Here is a 22,845-nt window from a genome sequence, read left to right on the forward strand (position 1 = left end):
CTGTGGACACACAGGGAATAGTAGGTGCCAGTTAGTTACCTTGTGTATCAGCCCGTATGCTACTTGAGGACATGAAGACCTCCCTTGGGCCACATGCAAGTGAGCAAACGTAATATGTCTGGAAAGTTGAAAGTTCAATAAAACTATTTTCTTTTTAAAAATCAGCATCATGTTCTAGTATTTGAATATATCACTTAATGATCTGTTGGAACCGACCGTCCACCGCCTAATTTACCTGGCAACAGTTGTATAAGGGGAGTACCAGCACTTATTTTTTTCCCACTTAAAGCACTGACTACATATCACCCAATTCCGTCTTTTACTATTCAAGTGCTGCTGCACACAGCGAGACAAATGTGTCCCCAGCGTCAGTAATCATATCAAATGTGAAATACACTAATCTTTAGTCAGACATGCAGGGACCATGTGATACAAACAGATTTTCAATCCAAGTAATATTTCTTTATCAGTTGGACATTTTCTCATGTGAATGATGACTTTTTTAGTGGTCCATTTTGTGTTTGGTGCCAAACTCTGGTGTGTTTCTAAAAAACCTTATCTGAGTCAGGACACTGCAGCTGTGAGGGCGGATCCAACAACAAGCAGCAGCTAATCTTTCTTCTCCTTCTTCTAGTTTATCTGATATGTTGAGTGAGAATATGCTGCTGTATGACCCTGTGTATATATATATATATATATATATATATATATATATATATATATATATATATATATATATATATATGTACAGTATATATGTGTGTATTTATATGTATATATATATATTATATATATATATATACAGTGGTATGCAAAAGTTTTGGGCACCCTTGTAAATGATGATTTTCTTTTATAAATCATTGGTTGTTTGAATAAGAAATTTCAGTTAAATATATCATATAGGAGACAAACACAGTGATATTTGAGATGTGAAATAAAGTTTATATGATTTACAGAAAGTGTGCAGGAATTATTTAAACAAAATAAGGCATGTGCATAAATTTAGGCACCACAAAAGAAACATGTTGTGCATCCTCCTTTTGCAGAAATAACAGCCTCTAAACACTTCCTATAGCTTCCATTTAGAGTCTGGATTCTGGCTGAAGGTATTTTGGACCATTCTTCTTTACAAAACATCTCCAGTTCAGTCAGGTTTGATGAGAATGGACAGTCCGCTTTAAATCACACACAAATGTTCAATAATATTCAGGTCTGGGGACTGAGATGGTCATTCCAGAACGTTGCATTTGTTCCTCTGCATGAATGCCTTAGTAGATTTTGAGCAGTGTTTAGGGTCGTTGTCTTGTTGAAAGATCCAGCCCCGACACAACTTCACCTTTGTCACTGATTCCTGGACATTGTTCTCCACAATCTGCTGATATTGAGTGGAATCCATGCGACCCCAACTTTAACAGTGTTAAGCAGATTACTGCTTACAATGCAAATTGAATGTCCAGTGCTATCATTTTAATATCATTCAATATTGTATGTATTTTTCTCTACATGTTTGATTTTCTGGGTGTTTTTACACGTATTGTACACGATATAGGCAAAAATAATAAGCCACATGCTTCGGCCCATTCGTTTTCCAGTTATTGGCACATTTTTGTCCAATGATCTCGCTTTATGTTTTACCTTTTCTATGACTGTAACTGAAAAATAAACATATTCATTCATTCAAACTAAACTAAATAAACACAAAGACAGTAAACGGTCAACACAGTGAACTCAGGGTTTGGCTGAATTAAAATTTAATCTGTAATGAGAGGAATTAATGATATAGAGTCAGTGTTGGGTGTAACATCATAAGATACAGAGGCCATGTTATGAAAGCACCCCCTTACATACGCATGAATGCATGAATGTGTGTATATGTGAATGTGTGTATATGTGAATGTGTGTTATCTATGGGCTCCTCCCAAACACAAGCAGCTTGAGCAGTGACTCAGTTTCACTGAGATCTTTCAAAATGATACTTAGTCACTTTAAATCCTGCTTGTTGTGTATTTGTATACATACATATACTGTACATACAATATATTTTTCTTTTCTTTGTCTTTTAATTTTCTCTTAAAGGTTTTATTATTCATTCACTATTCATTCATTTATTTATTTATTCATTCATGTATTTATTTTTAATGTTGCATTAATTTATGTTGTTTTAGGAGTTTTTTTCATTTCTTTTAGTACTTATTTTATCTATTGTCTCTTAGTTTCCAGCTCCATTGTTCTCCACACGGGGGCCCTCCACTCACAGTTCTGTCTGGCCTGCCTGCGGGGCCCCGTCCTGGGAGCTGTCCGGACCTGGATAGTTAGGGAGTCCCAGCCCAGGGAACTTATGGCTGTGGTATGGGCCCCAGGCTGTCTGGGTGGGGGGGGGGGGGGTCTCTGCGGCGGCGGCCCCTGTAGTCATGGCCTTGGACGACTCTCGGTGGGGATGGCTCCCATAGGTTGGTGTTTCCTCACTTGGTCTATCAGTGCTCAGCCATACTCCATTTTATTATGGGGGGGGGGGGGTTGCTTATGTGTCGGTGTAGCGTGTGTGTGTGTGTGTGTGTGTGTGTGTTACATGAGAGTGCGGGGAGTGGGGATGTTTAAGGTGTTTGTTTCATTTTCTTTTCTTTTAATGTAAAACACTTTGTGCTACATTTTTATATGAAAGGTGCTATATAAATAAAGTTCATTAAATTTAATTTAATTTATGTATATACATGCATACACTGCATATAGTGTTATCGCCATATAAAAATACAACATTCTGGTGACATTTTTTATTTTCTGTTTCACTGTATTTATATCTGTAAGAGAAAGTTGTGCAGTGGGATTTATTTATATATTTTTAAAAATTCTGAGGGAGCTGGAGTTTCTAAGAATTGTGAAAATATATAAATAAATCAGCAAAAAAACAAAACCCGTTTTTCTCTCCATGAAATAAAGTGAAAGAATATAATCACATATAATATAGTTTAGTTAGGGCACAAACACCCCACACGACCCTCGTGTGAAGGATAAAGCGGGTGAAGATGGATGGATACATAGTTTAGTAAATCTTGTATCTCAAACCAGTGGATGTAGAACCATGAGTGCACTGTCAGCTTTTAGTTTTTTGCCCAAACAAAAACAACACTGCAAGAGTAAAGAATACAAACATTCAGGAATTGTCAATCACCATTAGCATAGGATTTATTTCAACAGTTATTAAAGTTATTACCCAATAAAATGTCTTAAAGTTCTAGTGTTAAAATACATTTATATTCTTGGCCGATTGTCAACAAATTCCGTTTTCTCTATGTTGGAAAACAACTTTAACAACGAAGACACTGACGATAAAAACAGAGTTTCATTGTGTTGGTGGTTCTGGACCCAGAAAGGATTGTAGTGGATGTCAATAGTCAGCAAATCTCAGCACAAGATAAGGACTTCATCAACTGCTGGTGTTGAGGCGCCCTCTAGAGGATATTCTCCTGTTTTTTGATGGCAGTTTACATTCAAACAAAAAGCAGCACTTAACAAATGCAACAGAAACAGTGTGGTCCACATTTATTTATCTATTTTCTCCCCATAACAAACAAATTAGCTGAGAAGAAAAACTTAAATTTCAGATAAACCTCCATAAAACATAAACTAAAGAGCTGTGCGATTACATTAAGTAGGTGTGAGCTTAAAAACAACAACAACTGTATAAAAAAGTTAGATACTTAAATTAAGAAAACTAATTGAAAATTGTATAAAAATTCAATCAGTTGCTTAAAAGTGATTAAGAAATGTGGGAAAAGTAATAGAAATGTTGACATCAATAGCCTATGCACTCAAGGAATTTAGATTTTAGACGTTAAAACTATCAGTTTATACTGACATATATTATTTTGAAATACATATCTTACACGACACAGCACGTCCTTATCATCACCCCCAATCTGCCACTTCCAGGTTTCCTGACATCATCACGATCGTCATCCTCATCACACCAGCACGACCACAGCGAAGGTGGCGGCAGCCGCAGCGCCTTTCAGCCGCTACTCAACAGTCTTGTCATTAAATCTGTTAATATTACAAACACAGACACGTTCCCATCTTTCCCTAAAAATCATCCAAAACAAAAATATTTTATAAAATAAAAAGTACAAAGAGCAAAAGTACCGCAGACTTCAGAGAACAACAGCTAACCCGTGTCTTTCTCCACATTGATGTTAGCATCTATGAGAGAGTATTGCATTCACCTAAAATCATTTTTATGAGATTTCTCTCAGTTTTTCAGAGTGAATGTGATGGCGGAGAAGCTCACCCGTCTTGATCGCTGAATTGAAAGCAAATAATATCGTACAAACTCACCCTGAAAAAAATGTGAAAAATGATTTTATGTGAATGCGATACGCTGACATTAGCATCATATACAGTGGCACGGAAAATAAAAGAGAAATAACATTCTTTGGGAAAATTGTTTAAAAGACGTGTCGTTAATAAAACAAAAAATCATAATCCTTGGAGTTTGACTTAAAAAAAATATCAAAAATACTCTTGTGTAAATAAATCTCATGTATAAATATTGATGTTGGTGTTACAGTTTTGTAGCACCAATGACTTTGCTAATGCAAGGACACTTATCCAGTAAGGGGCGTGGCTTTTGTTATTCCAAATGACTGTGAAGGACTCACACACAAAATGACCATACACAGATTAAAAATGATGAAGCAACTGTTATGAGATTGTTATGAAATAAACACGTGTGTAATGAACTGTGTATAAACTGATCGCTGTGCGTTTGCAGCTTAAAAACTGTCTGAACCACACAGACAGAAAACAGTCCACACTTTGTGACCTTGTGCTTAGATTATGGAGGGTGAGAGCAAACACACACACGTACACACACATACACAGGGAGAATGTTTGTTTTCTAAACGACACAGTGGAAATGTGACAGTAAAATGCAGACGTTGCAGTGGGTTGTTGGCCGTAGCGCGAGTGTGGTTTTTATTTCATTTCACCAGAGGGAGGTGAGGATCCCAAGAGAGGAGACCTAGGTGAAACCTAGACAGAAGGACATGAACAAGGTATTAGAAAAGAGAAATTCAGGAAAATGATGGTGCCACACAAATGAACTACATACTTGCATTGTTTATTTGTCTGACTAAAATGGGTGTTGCTGAGTCAGGGATCTCTGTTGCTGTGTAATGGACATGTGTTGATCTCTATTGCTGAGCGATGGATCTCCATTAATCTTGCTGTGTCAGGGATCTCTGTTGCTGTGTCACTGTGTCATGGTTTTGGGGCTGCCAGGAAAATTTGTAGTGTGACTTTTGCTGGATTTTGTTTGCATTATTGGTCACAATGCAAACAAATGTTTGGTGACTGTAAAGTATTTTTTAAGAATACGTTGCTTTAACCCATTGACGCCGGGAGAGCGGCTGCGCGTTTTATTCTACGCCGGTGAAGCGAATACGTCAATTTTCGGGGGTATCAGGGTTCCTCGCGACAGTGTTTTGAAATTACTTCGTGCGAACATGGAGGACTTTGACAGCGCAGAGATTTCTGAAGGCAGTGATTTTGATGAGTTTCGTCTTCGATGACGTCATCGCTGATAACTTCGAACGCGCTGAACAAATCGACCGGGATTTATGGTTAAGACGTAATTATGTTTGAAGACGACGAGGTCGGCGATAATGACGATAAATACCACCGTAATCGACGGAGTGTTTACAAACGTGCACCAGGGCTGACAGTGGATTTACCTGCAGATGCCACAGCGCTGTAAACATCATCACCGTCACATGTGAAGCAGACTGTTACAGTCATTACATGCTGTTCTTGTTCTTCACTCCATCAGGACTAAATCAAGGCACTGACACAAGTTGATATTACTTTATTTTCTTACTGTTTTTTAATTAATAATAGTTATTCACTGTAATTTTAAATTTTTGTATCTAAATAAACTAAATTTCACAGAAAAGCCACAGGTGTGAGCTCTCAAATACTTTTTGAATTGTGTTCCTTTATCTGCTACAGAGGCTGAGAAATCAGTCATTTAGTAGACATTGAAGCTCAGGTTTTAGAGACATTTTTTACAAGGAAACAGAGCTAATCTGGCTAGTACTACTAAGGCAAACATAAGTGGATAAACTGAGGAGAAGCTCTTCCTCTTGTTGGACAGATTTCTCTTCTCATTGATGAAAGATGACTTCTGTAAAGAATAAGCATGCGTCAGAGAACTCACAGGTGAAGGAGGCTTTGCGAAGTTTAGGTGAGCGTACAAAAGCACAGCGATGTCGTTCTGGCTGGCCTCCAGGGCGATGGACAGCGCCGTACTTCCGTCCTGTGGAGAAACCAACAGATGCCTGATGTTGAGTCGACGACAAACTAAGAAGAGGAGAGCAGGAATTTCATTTTCAAATGTCCTACATTATCAGTGAGAGTGGCGTCACAGCCTGGCACCGACAGTAGCTGACGCACAATATCCACGTGACCGTGTTCACAGGCACACATGAGCGCTGTGGAGCCGTCGTCGTCGCGCACGTTGACCTGAGCCCCACAGGACAGCAGCGCCCGCACCATGTCACCGCGACCGTGGCTGACCGCCAGCATCAGTGCAGTCTGACCGGCCTGCAGAAAAACACATTCATCACAACATTCAATGTAATCTGTGTTTTTATCTGCCTGTGTATATGCAGAGTAGTAGTTAGCTGCAACTAACAATTATTTTCTTGATTAACACTTAGTAAATTGCCATGGCAATAATACGCAACTCCTTATATGGACATCCTGGGGGTGTTTGTTTATAGATCACACCTTCAGGCCTTTTTTGGTCTTCTTATGCGTTGAAAAGTTATGATTCATTTTATATCACATATATTTGTTTTAAAAACGGAAGAAGCGATAATTGTGCAGCAGTCACAAAATAGACTGTTTTAGAATTTTTTTGAAATTCCCCTGTTATTTTGATAGTTGGTGAAAATTAAAAGAAACAATAATTTAATCAGATTTCCTATAGGATGTGCTGAAAAAAAAAATATAAATATATAATATAATAAAATAAGAAATTCTACATTGCACATTCTTATAGCCTCTGTATATATGTTTTTAAAAAGTAATGGGAAAAAAGCAGCCTGAATGCTCTGTGTTCTAAGAGTTAAAGTCAGACAATGTTGAACATTTTGAAAATGGTTGTCGCATGGCGCAAAGAAACAATAAAATATTCACATTTAAGAAGCTGAAAAGTCTGCTTTCAAACTGTCAAACCGATTAATCCATGATAAAATGAATTAATAATTGATTAATCGCTGCAGGTTATGATAAACAACATGTGTGTTTTATTGGACTGGAGAATATTTGATAACTTGTTTCCGCAGTTAATGCAAATACAATGAACAGGGGAAGGTAAAACAGTTGCATTGAGACAGTTAAACATTTGTTCATTATATAATAGTGTGATTTATACTCGCAGCAGCACAAATTGTGAAAAAAAAAAAAAAACATACTGCCTGTTAGATGAGGTCACATAATCTGATCTGTTGAGCACCTGTAAACACTTATTTTTTTTTTTTATTTTTTTTTTTAAAAGAGGGGAATTCTTAAAATTCAATTAAATTGGAGCTGTAATAGAACCCAAGCAACAGCAGAGAGCGCACCTGGCTGGCCTTGGCGTTCACGTCCCCTGTGCGCAGCAGCTGCAGGACGGTCTGAAGGTCACTGTCAGAGTGGAAGGCAGCCAGCGCCGTCAGCATGATCGCTGTGTAGCCTGCTTTGTTCTGTTTGTCAGCGTTACACAGACCTGACAGAAAACATGGAGACGTCAGTGTGACAGGTCATACAACGACAGCAGCAGCAGCAGCAGCAGCAGCAGCAGCAGCACAATCAGTAACAGGCACGAGCCGAGACACAATGGGATCAGGATTATATAAATGTAACGGGTATGAGATTTGAGATTTCATTTTCTGTTGCAGTGCTGGAATATTATATTCTTATTGAAGATCCTTTACTCATGACACTTCTTATTTTCTTTAAAGGAAGTGACTTTGACATCTAATAGTCAATTTTATTTTATCTTTTCAACACCATCTTCCTCTGTTGTGTTGGCAATGGGAAGTGTGTCTCGGAGCGTTTGATGATCACATGACACATTTATTTCTGAAAATGAGTAAAAGAAAAAAAAAAACTGTATATTTTTGGTGAAGTGTTCCTTTAAAAACTTTTACTTTTAAACAAATCCATTAAAGTATTTTTAATACATTAGAGCAGGGGTTCTCAAAGTTTTGATACCTGAGGGCCAATTTAGGAACCCAACATTGGACTGAAGGCCATCAAAGGAAAAAAACCAGAAAAAAAAACCCAGAAAGAAATCCCATTTGTAATCATTTTAATGACCAGATTGCAGTTCTACAGTTTAGCGTTAAGTAATATAAGCTTTAATATAATGTAATTTAAGTATTTTGGCCATTGTTCTTACCTTCTAATTACAGGTTAATACCAAGTAACACATTTCTGTTACCATATATTTACTGGGTAAATAGCTAGTAATTGGGGGCTGTAGCTACCTGCTTATTACCAGCTTATAACACAATAATACACTAAAATTCACCATATAGAAACCAGGTAAATACCCAGTATTTTTGTTTACACTTATTGGTCTGTATCCAGTAATGTCCAATAAACATTTAACAAGCTAAGTAGCTCCTGGATTAAAACTATCAATTGTAATTCAATGTGGGCCGCCAGAAATGTTTCTGCGGGCCGCAATTGGCCCCTGGGCCGCACTTTGGGAACCAATGCATTAGAGTATTGGAAATAGAGCTGAGGTAATCTAATCAAAATCTTAAAACAGCAGTTTGTCATATGAGTTCATACAATGTAAACAATGCCGACTAAGCTCATGATTGTCAAACTGTGGTATGTGTATCACCAGTTGTATGCAATGGTAAACATGGAGTTACTTCAAGAGCTCAATATTTTCTCAGGTGGTACTTATAAAAGGTTTGAGAACCACTGGATTTAGCTGTAGCTGGCTGCACACAGGAAGTGATTAGTTGATTGGTTTTATGTTGAGACGGACAAAGGCAACGGCAACTCCCTCCATCAGGTCTGGCAATTTTTCAGGCGAAGGACACAACATACAAAGAATGTTCCATAATTTCTGCTAAAGACCAGAACACCAACAAGAACACCAACAAGAACACCAATTTACAAACAAAAAGTTCAACACTGAGGCTTTATCTCACCCGTGTCCAGCAGCAGCTTCACCACGGGGAAGTTGGAGTGGGAGACGGTGTAGTGAAGCGCTGTGTTCCCGTTGCCGTCCGCCATGTTGATCACAAACTCCAGCAGCTGAGGAGAGACGGAGGCGAAGGCGTCCATGTGGGCCCTGACGATGGCCGTATCGGCGGATTTGTGGCAGGACACGCGCAGCCACTCCTGCAGCACGGTGGTGTAGGCCGCCCTCTACAGGCCAGAGACAATGATGAGGACGAAGCTCAGAGTTGAGCAGTGTGAGACAGAAGTGTGACTGTATTTAAAAACGGGGTCTATCTATCTATCTATCTATCTATCTATCTATCTATCTATCTATCTATCTATCTATCTATCTATCTATCTATCTATCTATCTATCTATCTATCTATCTATCTATCTATCTATCTATCTATTATCTATCTATCTATCTATCTATCTATCTATATATAGCTATCTATCTATCTATCTATCTATCTATCTATCTATCTATCTATCTATCTATCTATCTATCTATCTATCTATCTATCTATCTATCTATCTTAGCAATTATTACTCAATCAAACAATTATTAATCAAGTACTAAATTAATTGTCAAGTAATTTCATAATCGATTAATCAGTTTTCTTCCAATAAGTACAATAGGTTTCTCTGATTGATCAGGTTTCTGGTTTCTTTTCCCCTTAACAAATAAATTATTAAAACAGATTCATTTGTTATACAGTTTGTGGACATTCATCCAACATTTTCCAAAATGTTATGACTATCAGCCAAAAATATGCTTAAAGATAGTAAAAATATGAGCTAAAATCTGTTTCACATGTCAAAAGTTCACTTTTTGCATTACTGTATAACTTATAACTGTATAACATCATATTTTGATGGCATGTCATGTGATTGACTGCTCCATCTCTTTCTATAGTTATCTAAATATTGGACTGAGGCAATTTTGCTCAGTGCTACAACAACTCTGATAGAAACTTTGTTGGTGTGAGCTAACGATAAATCAGTTTTCATTACTAACTCCTGGGTGTCCTGAAAAGCAGCATTGACAATGACCGCGTAGCTTAAAAAACAAAGTTGATTAAATTGAACACGTACTGCTCCTTGTTGGCTGAAGGCGTTGGGTTCTCCCAGAGCTTTCTGCAGGGCAACAAGTGCCGACATCAGGGCGTCGCCCAGCTCCAGTCTGACAAAGAGACGAGGACACAAACACGCCGTCACTCTCTGTATGTTTACATGAACATAAATAATGACATGTACGCCTAAGAAATAAAGGTATAACACAGGTATAAAGGAATAAAAATACTTCATGTCAACGCATCATTTCGAAAACTCTTGTCCAATACGACCCATTTGGAATGACAGTTAAACAGTTGTTTGGATCATGACTTCCTGCTTTGGTTATCACTTGTCTGCCTGATGTATTTCCTCTTTCTGATTTTGGATATGGACAGAAACACGGCACGAATGGTCGGATGTAAAACCCCGGTCTGGAAGCGAAATTGTTTTCTTATTGGAGACTTTAAAACAACTGAGGGTTGTACTGTAGGACAGTATAAACTGCTCAGTGTGTAATGTCATGTGAAAAACATAATGTGGGTTCCTTTTTCTTTGAAACAAAACAAAAGCCAGAAACGTGACAAAGGAGGTCAAAGTGCGACAACAGCATCTGTTTTCAATCCAGACGCACGTGACACTTCTCCGACTACCGTTTCCGTACAACTCTGAAACAGTCAAAATGGTTTATTCTGATGCATGTACTGCTGCATATACACGTTATAGTCTGATTTCCCTTTAATTAATTTAATTTTGAATAGATTATCTGGTCAAATTATCCTGTAGTGTGTGGGATTAACAGACACGATTTTAACGTCATCAGACGCATCATAGTCGTCACAATATCAAATCATAAATACTAAACACTTTTGATATTTACAACTGAACAGCGATTCGGGGCATGAGCAGAACCCCATAATAACCAATGAGAGCGAGTTGCCCAGGAAACGGATGTTGCATACTTTTATATTAGAACCGTCCGTGTCTGTTTATATTCTGAAGTCACGTTAAATCACCCTCACGGTTGGTGTAGTGGTTAGCACTCCTGCCTTTGCAGCAAGAAGACCCTGTTTGGAACAACTTCGGAACAAGGGCCTTTCTGCAAGGAGTTTGCATGTACTCCCTGTGTGTGCATGGGTTTTTGCCGGGTTCTCCGATTTCTTCCCACAGTCCAAAAACATGAGACATGGGGATTAGGTAAACTGGTCACTCTAAATTGACAGTAGGTGTGAGAGTGTGAGTGAATGGTTGTTCGTCTCTATATGTGGCCCTGTGATGGACTGGCGAACTGTCCAGGTTGTACGCCGCCTATCGCCCATTGAGATAGGCACAGCATCCTCTCCGGTGGAGGATAAAGCGGTAGATAATGGATGGATGGATGGACGTTAAATCACACGAGTTTCTGTGAGATCCCAAATTCCCTGAATCTGAAAAACGGCACGTGTGTGGTTCTGTGTCTTGACTGGATCACCTAGTCTGTGCTTTCTAAGGATTAAAGCATTGGAAATCTGAAAAAGTCACTTGCTAAAAAAAATTAACTAACAAGATCATTTTCTAATAAAAACCTAGTCCAAAAACATGTCCAGGTTATGTCATTAATTCAGAAAAACAATTAAAATAAAATCATTTTATTTTTGCATGAAAAAAACATTTTGTTAATGCAGAGAAACAGAGTGATATCCAATCCAAACACTGTCAAAGTCTGCACTGCACACACTGGTGTCCTTAATAAGTCACCTGTCAAGTTTGAAGCCTGTCAAGCAAACTGTTCTGCTCACCTGACTTGTTTGGCTGGTGCTGCTGTGCCATCATCCGTGCCGCTGTCACCTGCTGGCTTTGTGTCCGATTGGCTGGAAGAGATGCTTGTTTCCGATTGGACACCGCACCGTTGCACAGTGGCCTCACAGGTCGTCGTGACGGACATCGATGAAGAAGAACAGGAATTGACCGTGGAGTTTTCAGAGCTCTGCTGCTCGGGAGTGGATTCAGAGCTCGTCGACATGGAGGTGACTGTGAGCGTCTCTGATGACAGGCTGACAGATTCTGCAGAAGCAGGAGACATCGCTGGACGCGGAGGAGTCGGGGCGCGGTCAGTGGAGGCCGGTGGCGGCGGCTGTGAGGCACATTCCTGCTGCACAACAGTGTCCGTTGCTGGTGACTGAGAGACTTTGTCTGGCAGTGACGAGTCTACGGTTGCAGACTGGTCGAGACTCTGCTGTGCTTCTGAAGTGACGCTTGGTAGTTGGACTGCCTGCTGAGGTACGATGTTGCTCGTTTCCTGTGGCTGAGGAACCTCGGTGCTGGATGTCTGCTGGTGCAGGACTGTGGCCTCTGGCAGTTTTTCTCGCGCTTCGTGATATTCACTGGAGTCGCTCCCCTCGTCTGAACTCTCGCTGCTGCTGTCGTCTGATGAAGTGGATTCATAACTGTGAGAAGAGAAGATGATTTAGGGGCTGAAAGGGGCATCAGCTTGAAGAAAAGACTGACATCGGGACAATTAATTTCTCTACTAATTGATTAATCGAAATGCCAGAAACTGTTGACCATGATCAACCGGTGTTGAAGTACTGTGACTGATTGACTTAAAATTAACTTTTTACACCCCCATAACCATTTGCACTTTGCTGCTCGATGAAACACCAGTGACTAACCAGTGAAAGCTGCTTGCTGCAGCACTAAGTGGATGGAAATGACTGACTGACAGTCAGCGTTTACTGACACTTACCCTCCGTTGACCCCAATAAACTGTAGGTTTTTCTTAGTGGAGGGAGACCCTGGTTCACCTTCTGCTTTCCGCTTCATAATGGACCTCAGGGACTGAGGAGACGAGGCTGCAAAAGACACCAGGAATCACTGAAACTGCCACAAGACACGTGAGGAGAAGTTAGAGTGGGGTTTTAAACGGTTACCAGTTTTTGTGGCTTCTGTCGTGTTCGTGCGCAGGTGCGTCTCTCCTCCTTTTGTCTGCGTCAAACTAATCTGATTAATGGTCGTGCCAACTACGATGGCAGGACTGGCTACAGGCACCGACGTGGACAGTTCGCTCCTCAGGACGTCGCGCACCTGCTTGGACGTAACGGCGATCGGCAACTCGATGGGAACATCTGTGACAGAGTATGTGGTGACACATAAGTACAAGGTCAGTTTATTAATTTTACACATACAAATCAAACGCAACACAATAAAATAAATGCAACAGTATGAAAAGTCTGGCTTTTAGTTATTTCCGAGCGTCAGTGAGCTGCTGATTCATGCTGAATACACTGTTTTACAAATATCCTCTATTTCTATGTCAAATATATCAATTAGTTTTCCCTCCATTTATTCTAATTTCCCTTAATGGGGTAATTGATAACTTTTTGTTTACTTTTGTAAAGACGCAGCAGGAGAAAAACGCCTGTACACAGAAGACACAGACACTTCTGTTTTATTAAATATCAGATGAATGCTATTATTCCCTGCAGTGTTTTGGTTACAGAATAACACAAGGTCCTTTGATTCTGTGAAAATCGCATCTCGGTGGCCAAAAAAGAAAAACACAGTGAAAGATTTACTGTATATGGGACCAACATAAACACAGTTTAATCAACATACCATTTATTCACGATAAGTTTAAGACAAAACATTGTCTATTTCAGCTTAACTTAAGTCTTTTTGGCCGTGTTTCCTTGTTACTGTGTTGTTTCAAAGCATATTCTTTGTTCTCTTTGCACTGAGAATAACAATTTCTGAGATGCATGGTGATGTGGAAATCGAGGATTAGTCAGTGATCGCACATATTAAAGCCACGTTAACACTGCTTAATGATTTTCCAGGTGCTAGAATTTGCAGCTCGTCTGCAGACGCACTAGTTTTGTTGTTTTTGGGACCAAACATTTACATTTCATATTTATCTGACTGTAGGGACACGCAAGTATTCAATAACGATATATATTGCCACATCATTTTCTGCAATATTTCTCTGTTTAATATGAAAACACACTCCAAACAAACACACATGCCTCAGATTTGTGAAGTGTTTTCTGTCTGCAAATAATTTTAGAACCACAATTAACTGATCCCTTCAAGTTTCACTCAGGAGCAAAACTCAATCTTTCATTATCCAACATTTTATGATGATAATTGACAAATTTGGCAAAAAATCGGTCAAATGTTAAATGAAAAAAGTTACTGTAGATAATTGAGGATGGAAAAATCGAATCATTGACATAATCGTAATTGAATTCAATCATAAGGTCAGTGATCCATAGTCCAGTCCATTGTGAATAAAGAAACGACTTGGCAAAACAACTGCTTGAGTTTGGGTAAAAGTAATAAACTGGAGACTCTGATACTTTACCGGCTGTATCCAGACCTGCAGCGGCCTCTCTGTGGCCGCTCTCTGACCGTCCACCTGCTAGATGAAGCGAGGGGGAGCTGCACGTCTCTGCTCGGAGCAGCGTTCCCACCTCCACCACAGTGGGCTGCTCCGACGTGTACACCTGGATCCCCACAGTCCTCTGTTCCCTCTGCTGCGGCTGCTGTGTGAAGCTGACCAGAGTGTGCAGGCTGCTGCCCTGTGGCTCCTGCCAGCCCATGCTGGTCGCCATGACCGGATGTTCTGCCTGGGGACACTTCTGGACTGACGTGACCTGCTGCTGAGCAGTCTGCAGCTCCTCCAATGTCCTCTGTAGCTTCCCCTCTAGCTGACCCACTTGGTTTCTGAGAACCTCTGTCTCTGGCAGCAGCCCCAGGTCCTGCTCCCGAACCCCGACTCCCACCTGACGGCTGCCCCTCGAGTCCTCTGGTCCAACTCCGATGGTGCGCACTTCCCGCTTTGCATCTGGTCGGGCTCCACCAACAATCACTGTGTCCTCGATCTCGCACCCGGAGTCTTGTTTGGAGGCCTCGGGTGTGGTGGGAGACAGTGGCTCCGCTGATTTGTTGCCGCTCTTCACTCCAATGCTCAGTTCTTCTTCGGGGATGTCGATGTAGAGCTCTCCTCGGGGACGACCTCGACTGAAACCCAGAGTGTGGCCCAGGAACTTCTGGCTCTTCAGCTGGACGCTGAGCTGCCGCTTCTCTTCCTGCAGCACAGAGATTTTCACCTGTAGCACCGGGATGGTCTTCACCTGCTCCTCCAGCTCTCGAATCTTCCTGAGCGCTGCCGCCATCTGCTCCCTGACATGCTGCAGGTGTGCTGGTGTTGGTGTCACTGGCGTGGACAGGCCGGAACTCATTGGAGTGAAAGATCCTCCCCCACCTTGGGCCCGGTTGAAGCTGTGTGCACTGCTGATGGAGGTGTTGGAGCCGGCAACACTGCTGTGCATGCTGCCCAGATTGGAGTATCTACGTCCTTCTTTCTCCTCTTCTAGCTTCCTGCGTGCGTCCAGCAGGGTCTTCTCCACGCGGGCCGTGCTGAAGTTTGGCCTCTGCGACGTGTGGAAGCCTGGAGCACAGTAGGAGAAGGAGGAGTGTCTGCTGTCCATGCTGGTGTTGGAGCACAAAGACTCTGTGGACGTCCACCAGGAGCCGGTATAGCCGTAACCACGGGGCAGCGAGCCATAGCGCGGCCGGCGCTGGACAGGAACCTTCTTGATAGTGTTTCCCTTCTCTATGTCATTTACATATTTGAGGAAGTCCAGGTCCAGACGGTAACCATAGGGGGTCTCCACTGAGTAAGGTGCCTCCTGTTCTTTGCCGTGCAGAGAAGAGGGAGCAGGTGGGTTGAGTTTCCCTGAGGAGGAAGGAAATCAACTTTAAACAAAGGGAAATCTGCGTCTAATCTTGGGCTCAGACTTCAGAAAAGGAGCTTCAAACTCTGGGCTTCTGAGTATTTATGCATTAAACCACCTCTAAATTAGGCACAAAGTGGAACAAAGCACTTCATTAAAACTTTATCTCTTCGGCGTTGAGACAACAACAACAATGATTGTTTTCCAAATAACTTTTCCAAATAACTACATTATTATGTTGAGCTTTAGAAGGAAAAATAAAGACCTGGGAAGCCAGGGTCCATATGCAGCACCTGAGCCATTATGAGCCTGTGGCTGGTTTTCAAATGCTCATCCACCAACTCTCACCTACGGAGACACAAACACATGTTTCATTAATTATGATCAGGCATAGTGGATTGTTCTTAAAGGTCCAAAGTGGAAAAAAAGCAAGTCCAGGTCCAGTGATTACACAATTATATGAACATATTTCAGGGTGATACTTTCCATTTCTGCCAACAGACACTTCCTAAATGTTACACATTAGACCAGGGGTCCCCAAACTTTTTCCTGTGAGGGGCCACATAACTTTTCCATTCTCTGATGGGAGCCGGAGTCAGTTTGTAACAGAAAAAGTGTGACGATCACAGGGGTGCCTATATATATCTATATATAATAAATTAATATAATAATAATAATACTAATATATATATATATATATATATATATATATATATATATATATATATATATATATATACATATACATACATATATATAACCCTCTCTGGGTTCTTCATAGAAAAAAATAAAGTCAGGAAATATATTATAACACTATTTATTTCATTAATGACAGAGAGGGTTATTTGGTTAATAATATAATATAATAATATAATATATTATACATTAATATAATATAATAATACAATAATAATAATAATATATATATATATATATATATATATATATATATATATATATATATATAACCCTCTCTGGGTTCTTCATAGAAAAAAAATCATAATGGTCTCTGGTATTGTTCAGGGGGCCGGGCCAAATGTGGAAGTGGGCCGTATGCGGCCCCCGGGCCGTAGTTTGGGGACCACTGTGCATTAGACCTTTCAAATAGAGCAGCAGTTCAAGGAATTTCAGGGGCCCTACGTTAAAAGTGACCCAGGGCCCCCCAACACCAGACCAAAAGCAAGTAATTCCCCCTTCACTGTCTTTTTTTAACTTCATGAAACACGTTAACCTCAAGGTTACATGTTGTCGCTCTAAAAATACAAATCTTTTAGTAGAGAGTTAGTGGCATGCGGCCTCACAAGGGGATTTCCAAAAATGACCTCATTATTGTCTCGCCTACATGACAGATCGTAAAATTTCAGGAAAAACCCCCCCACACATTCAACCATACACCGACCCACCCTCCCGCCCTCTTTGCCTGTTGCAGCGCCCCTGTGTGGACAGATGTGAGCGCCTAAAAACATGTGGCTCGAATTTGAGCCATAACTTATAACTTTTCTTCTTCATATTACGGTTTAGCAAATAGTTGCAAAAAATATTTTGTCCACGTCTGCACCCTCCTTCCTTCCTTCCTTAAACTACCCCCCCCCCCCTTCCGTCTCTAATTTTACCCGTTCGTTTTTCGGTCACAGTAGATTGTGTGTGTTTGTTTCTGCTCTAAAGAGAAGAACTTTCCTGGCAGCTGAATCCAGGACAGAGGTTTGAGACTGCCAGTTACAACCTTATTAGGAATCATTCGTGCTCGCAAACTTCTCCTCTCAAATCAGGGTTGACACACACACACTCTCTCTCTCTCGCTCCATCTCTATTTTTTCCTCTCTTTATGCTTTTCTGGTGCTCGGCTCAACATCAGCTGACGATCAGGAGGTTTCAGCTGGTCACTCACTCTCTCTGCCTCTTGCTTTCCTTCCACACTCACTCGCTCATTACTTTAACAAAGAAAGCACAGTGAACTGCCAACAATATACTCCAGTGCATTTTTCAAAGCAGAGGTAATGCATGTGAATGCTTCATAAACAAAAGACTGGTGCTCTTTTTTTCTCTTCCCCTTTTTCACACACAGAGAGAAAGTTTGTAGAGACCCGAGTTGCTCGGGATAAAGATTAACTTTCTAGGTCATCACTTTGTGGGAACTGAGGATGTACAGTAATGTTTAAGCCGTCCACAGATTTAGTCGACTGAAACGTCAGCACACTTTTGAGACTTTGACGGGCTAAGATCAGAGGTCTGGACGGCAAACCTACACTTTAATTCTTTTTAGGACATTCTCAAGTCTCCTCTCTCTCGCTCTCTCTCTCTCTCCCTCTCTCTCTCTCTCTCCCTGTATCTCTCGGTCTTGTGACCCTGGTCAGTGCTTGTTCGTTTGTGAAAACTAGGACACATGGAAACACTGACTAAACTGACTTGGTATTTCTGAAGTCCTGCAGTCCCTCTAATGTCTCAGTGTGATTTGGCCTTATCTGTCTCCCCTCATCACCCACTCATACGACGATTGGCACACAAACGCACAAACACACGCACGCACGCTGTCAAGACATGGGAATACTGCGATATTCAGCAACACCTAATCCTTTTTAACAACCTCAAACTAATTTGTGGCAAAAAAAAACCCACACAAACACACTGTAAAAAGTGAAGTAACTTAAAGGTCAGCTGTGGATTGCTTGAAAAAGAGATGATTATTGAGGCCTTATTCTCAACGGAAACAGAACTTTTCCGATACAATCTTTCCCTTTTCCGTACCCGTACTACATTTCTGTAAACACAGCATTGTTTGGAGATAAGCCTTTCCTACACACAAACCCCCCAAAGCCTACTTCTCACTTAATGGTCTCAATCACTAATTTCAGCTGTTTATACATAACCGAAAAATATGGAGTGGACACCGCTGTAGATCCTGCACAAGTGATGAAATTTAACAGGGTTTATTAGCACTAATGTGCTAGAGTTTTCAATGTTTGTCAAACTATTTCTGCCATAAAAGTCCATTCCTCCCCATCTCTCTCTAAACTCTCCTGTTATTGACAACTCCATTTAAATTATGGAACTATTGATCAATAACACAAAAAATATGTTGTCTAGGCCAACTTTAATGATAGTCAGCAACTGAAGCCTAAACTGAGGTCAGTTAAAAAGACGACATCACCAGAAATCTGCTTTTTATCATCCAAGATGTCCAGCAAAAAGTTACTTTAAAACGACTCCTGTCTCCAAGATTTGATATTTTTCTGTTACATAGAGCAAAGCCCTATCAGTCTAGACAAAGTTAATTCATCAAACGTCCAAGATGTAAATTATAAGATCATAAAAATGGGAGATTTGCAGGGGGAAAGAAAAAGTGAGGGAGTGCTGCTGGACAAGAGGATAGAAGCACATGCTTACAGACTTATTTATTTATCTTTTACTGATCTGGCTCTGTTCCACAAAAACATTAAAGAGGGAAGGTTTTGGCTCGCTGCCTTCACAGACAGCACCGTGTAAGAGTCTGTTTATTTCCAGTATGGAGCGAAAGTGTTGGACTGATTATGTGCTGCATGCCACAGGCGCGGGTATGAATACATGTGTGAGAACGTAAGAGCAGGACATGGAACAGGCCAACGAGACAGCCTGAATGTGTCTGTGTCAAAGTGTGAGTGTATTTGAATTTGTTACCTCTTGAGGACCTTTTCTGGCATAAACACTGACCCTGTCAGGACCGTTGTCCTCATGAAGACCAGAAATCTGGTCCCAATGAGGAAGAAGGTCGTTTCTGAGGAAGTGGTTAAGTTTAGGGCTGAGATTTGGGTTAGACTTTATCTGGTTATGGTTAAAGTTAGAGATAACGCTTTTCTAAGTCAATGCAAAGTCCTCAAAAGGATAGCTGCATAAACCTGTGTGTGTGTGTGAGAGAGGCGGGAGGGTGGAGGACAGCGGCTGAGGACAGAGGACAGTTGATGAGATGTAATTAGAGTCTGAAGTTTAGCGACCAAACATCTCAGCAACTCAGACATGACGGACGGCACGGGCAAAACCTTTTGAATTCCCAAATAGAGTTTTCTCCTCTTTCAAATTACATCTTCACTCTCACACTCGTGTCATTATTCTCTAATTCAAATGTCTCCTTCTCCTCGCCGCTGCTCCTCCATGGTGCCATTCCTCCTCCCCACGAACGCCCACAGCAGAGTGCGGCAACATCTGCTTCTCCAACAGTGGCTCATGGGGTGTTTTGGATGTGTTATCCAGTGTGTACATATTCCCCATAAGATTGTGGTGCGGTCGACTTTTCCTCCCTCAGCTCTCAGACAGAGTTCCTTTGAAGCGACATCTGAACAGAAACCAGTGTGTGTGTGTGTGTGTGTGTGTGTGTGCACTTTCATTCTTCAGGCGACTCTATCTGTCCAGCCTCCTCCTGGACTAATGTCCTTCAACCCCCTTTACCTCCCTGTACAGCTGCATACCACACTGAAGGAAGTTACCATCGCCTGGTTTACTCCCTCCATTCCCTGCTATTAAGATTAAGACAACCCTCGGGGGTAAGATGCAGGTCATCCAGCACAAATTACACGTCTGCAGTATGTCCTGGAAACTGTCAGGAGAATAACTGCATCACATGATGTGGCCGACCGGATGATTATGTGTTTTTTAATTTAAATTGCAAAATTTAAACAATCCCATTAGCAAATGGCAATGGCTGTCATTTAACGTTCTATATATGACCTACATTCTATGACAAAATAATAAAAGTGTAAAGCACACACTAGGGCTAAATAAATTGTTGACTATATTGATAATCAGTTTGAATGTTTTTATAATAGAAACAAGTTTCTCTGATTTTTCTGCTTTTTAAATGTGAATATTTTCTGGTTTCTTTGCTCCATATAATAAAGATTATCATAAAAATTAGATCATTCTTTTGGACAAAATGATGAATTATGATCAGAGAAAAATAATCAACAGATGAATCGATTATAAAAATAATCATTAGTTGCAGCCCTAACGCTCACATGTTGGAAAAGAAACAATAATTAACTGAAGCTGGAATTAAAAAACAAAATCGCAAAATTAAATTGGTGTAAAAAACAAAGAAACATTATACCAGGTATGGGACGACATGAATATTTTGTAACAGGATTATCCCAATTCAAAAAAATTCTGATTTACAATTTTATTTTGCAGTAACTGTCTTTTTTAAAATAAAATCTTAAACATCAAGGGCAGTGCCTTATTCTCATAACTTACAGATACAGAAACAGAGAACCTGTTAAACTAATGTAACAAAACAAAAAAACTCTTAAAGGGGAAATAAGTAGTTTATAGTGCCATCTAGAGGAGAGGCTGAAATTTACAACAAAGACCTGCTGCTCTGCTCACCCCCTCCCTTCCCTGAGCGCTACGGTATCCTCAGCTGGTCAAATGTCGTCCTCGTCGTCTTTCTCCGTGTCAGCAGATGAGGTTCGTGAGACGAGGGAGAGGGCGAGCTACCGCGGCCGTAGCAGACGAAGCGGAGAGAGTGGAGGCGGGACTTCTGCTACAAGTAAAGAGACGCTTGTTTTGTTCTCTCGCGTTTGTCTATACAGGCTCCGGTAGAAACATGGCGTCTCGCTGCTAACAGTGGCTATGCAACTGCGGCCCGGGGTCATGTTATATTACATGACTTTTTGAAACACTACGAAAATGAAACAAAAACTATTATACAGCGACTAGACAATGCAGGAGCACATAATATGTATAAAAAAGTGGATTTTGGGTTATATAAACCCATAAATACTACATATTGTACCTTTAAAGTGAAAATCAAGAATCTTATGATCTTATGATGAGAACCCCTGCTCTAGATACTCTACAAGAAGGTTGTGATAGTGAAGTTGAGTTGTCTCCAGGTTGTACATACAAGGAAGAATCATTGAATTACAGCCAGGTTTCTGCAGGCAAGTATATGAGCGATTACAAAAAAAAAAAAAAAAGGGGGGGGGGGGGATTTACAGTCTGTATACACTGCAGATTCTTTGGAGAATCAAGAGGACTGCGACCACCCTGGAGAGCAATCTAAAATGCCAGGCCTCACTCTGCAGGTCACTTCACCACATTCATCAAACTCAACTCTTCCATTCAGTGAATCAGCTAATTATTATTGCCATGACAAACGATTAAACCTCAGTAATGCTAAGTCAGAAATTCTTCCCACCACTCAGAGAAGATCTTTATGAATTTTTTCCACTGCTTCACCGACTCTCCAACTTTGGCGATTGCTATTCTGCTCCAGCTCGGGGATGTTTTGTGAATTAGGAAAAAAAGGGATTTATTTTCCACTTCATACCAGCTGCTCGCACCACAAGGATGGGATCTCTCCTCCCCAGGCTCTTCCTCACTCGCTCTGTCACAGTCAGCAGCAGCAGCACCTGCAGGGGGAGAACCAAGGGAGCGTGAACTTTGGACGCCACAGCTGAGCACAGACAAGTCATCCAGGGCCCAATGTTCAAATAGTAGTATTGGTCAATCCTCACATCTCTGTCTCTCAGCCCATGTCTTTGCATTTTAAAAAAAATGTGGCATTGGGCAAAGTTATAGCGCTTTTCCACTATACAGTCCCGACACGACATGGCACGATGCGGCATGGCACTGCTCAACACGGTTTGGTTAGTTTTCCATTTCTTCATAGTACGTCCTTAACGTGGGCAGGATTGCCGTGACCTTTTTTTTATATACACGACATAAAGACAGTAACTGAACTGAAATACCACTGAACCGATTGTGCTTTCAGCAGTGTTGTCGCTAAATACACCAGACTCCTCTGTTAATTATTGAGATTTTCTTTGCTTAAAGCGGACCTAGACCGGAAGTTCCAATAAACGCTGTTTTTTAGTGTGTATCTGCG

At 40.8% G+C, this 22,845-nt stretch overlaps 1 protein-coding gene across 1 annotated transcript; it reads right to left on the bottom strand.

Moving 5' to 3' along the window:
• Positions 1–3,184: 3,184 nt before the first annotated feature.
• kank2 (KN motif and ankyrin repeat domains 2) lies at positions 3,185–22,367 on the bottom strand. The gene is made up of 12 exons (XM_083896639.1): positions 22,288–22,367; positions 16,255–16,337; positions 14,615–15,991; positions 13,185–13,379; positions 13,001–13,106; positions 12,054–12,701; positions 10,318–10,405; positions 9,210–9,429; positions 7,623–7,765; positions 6,397–6,597; positions 6,212–6,310; positions 3,185–5,028 (listed from the first exon to the last, which is right to left on the bottom strand). Exons 2-12 carry the CDS (start codon positions 16,289–16,291, stop codon positions 4,972–4,974), a joined length of 3,171 nt encoding a protein of 1,056 aa, XP_083752765.1. The 5' UTR covers positions 16,292–16,337; positions 22,288–22,367; the 3' UTR covers positions 3,185–4,971.
• Positions 22,368–22,845: the final 478 nt, after the last annotated feature.

This window comes from Microchirus variegatus (assembly GCF_963457635.1).
Source record: "Microchirus variegatus genome assembly, chromosome: 10".
NCBI classification, from domain to species: domain Eukaryota; kingdom Metazoa; phylum Chordata; class Actinopteri; order Pleuronectiformes; family Soleidae; genus Microchirus; species Microchirus variegatus.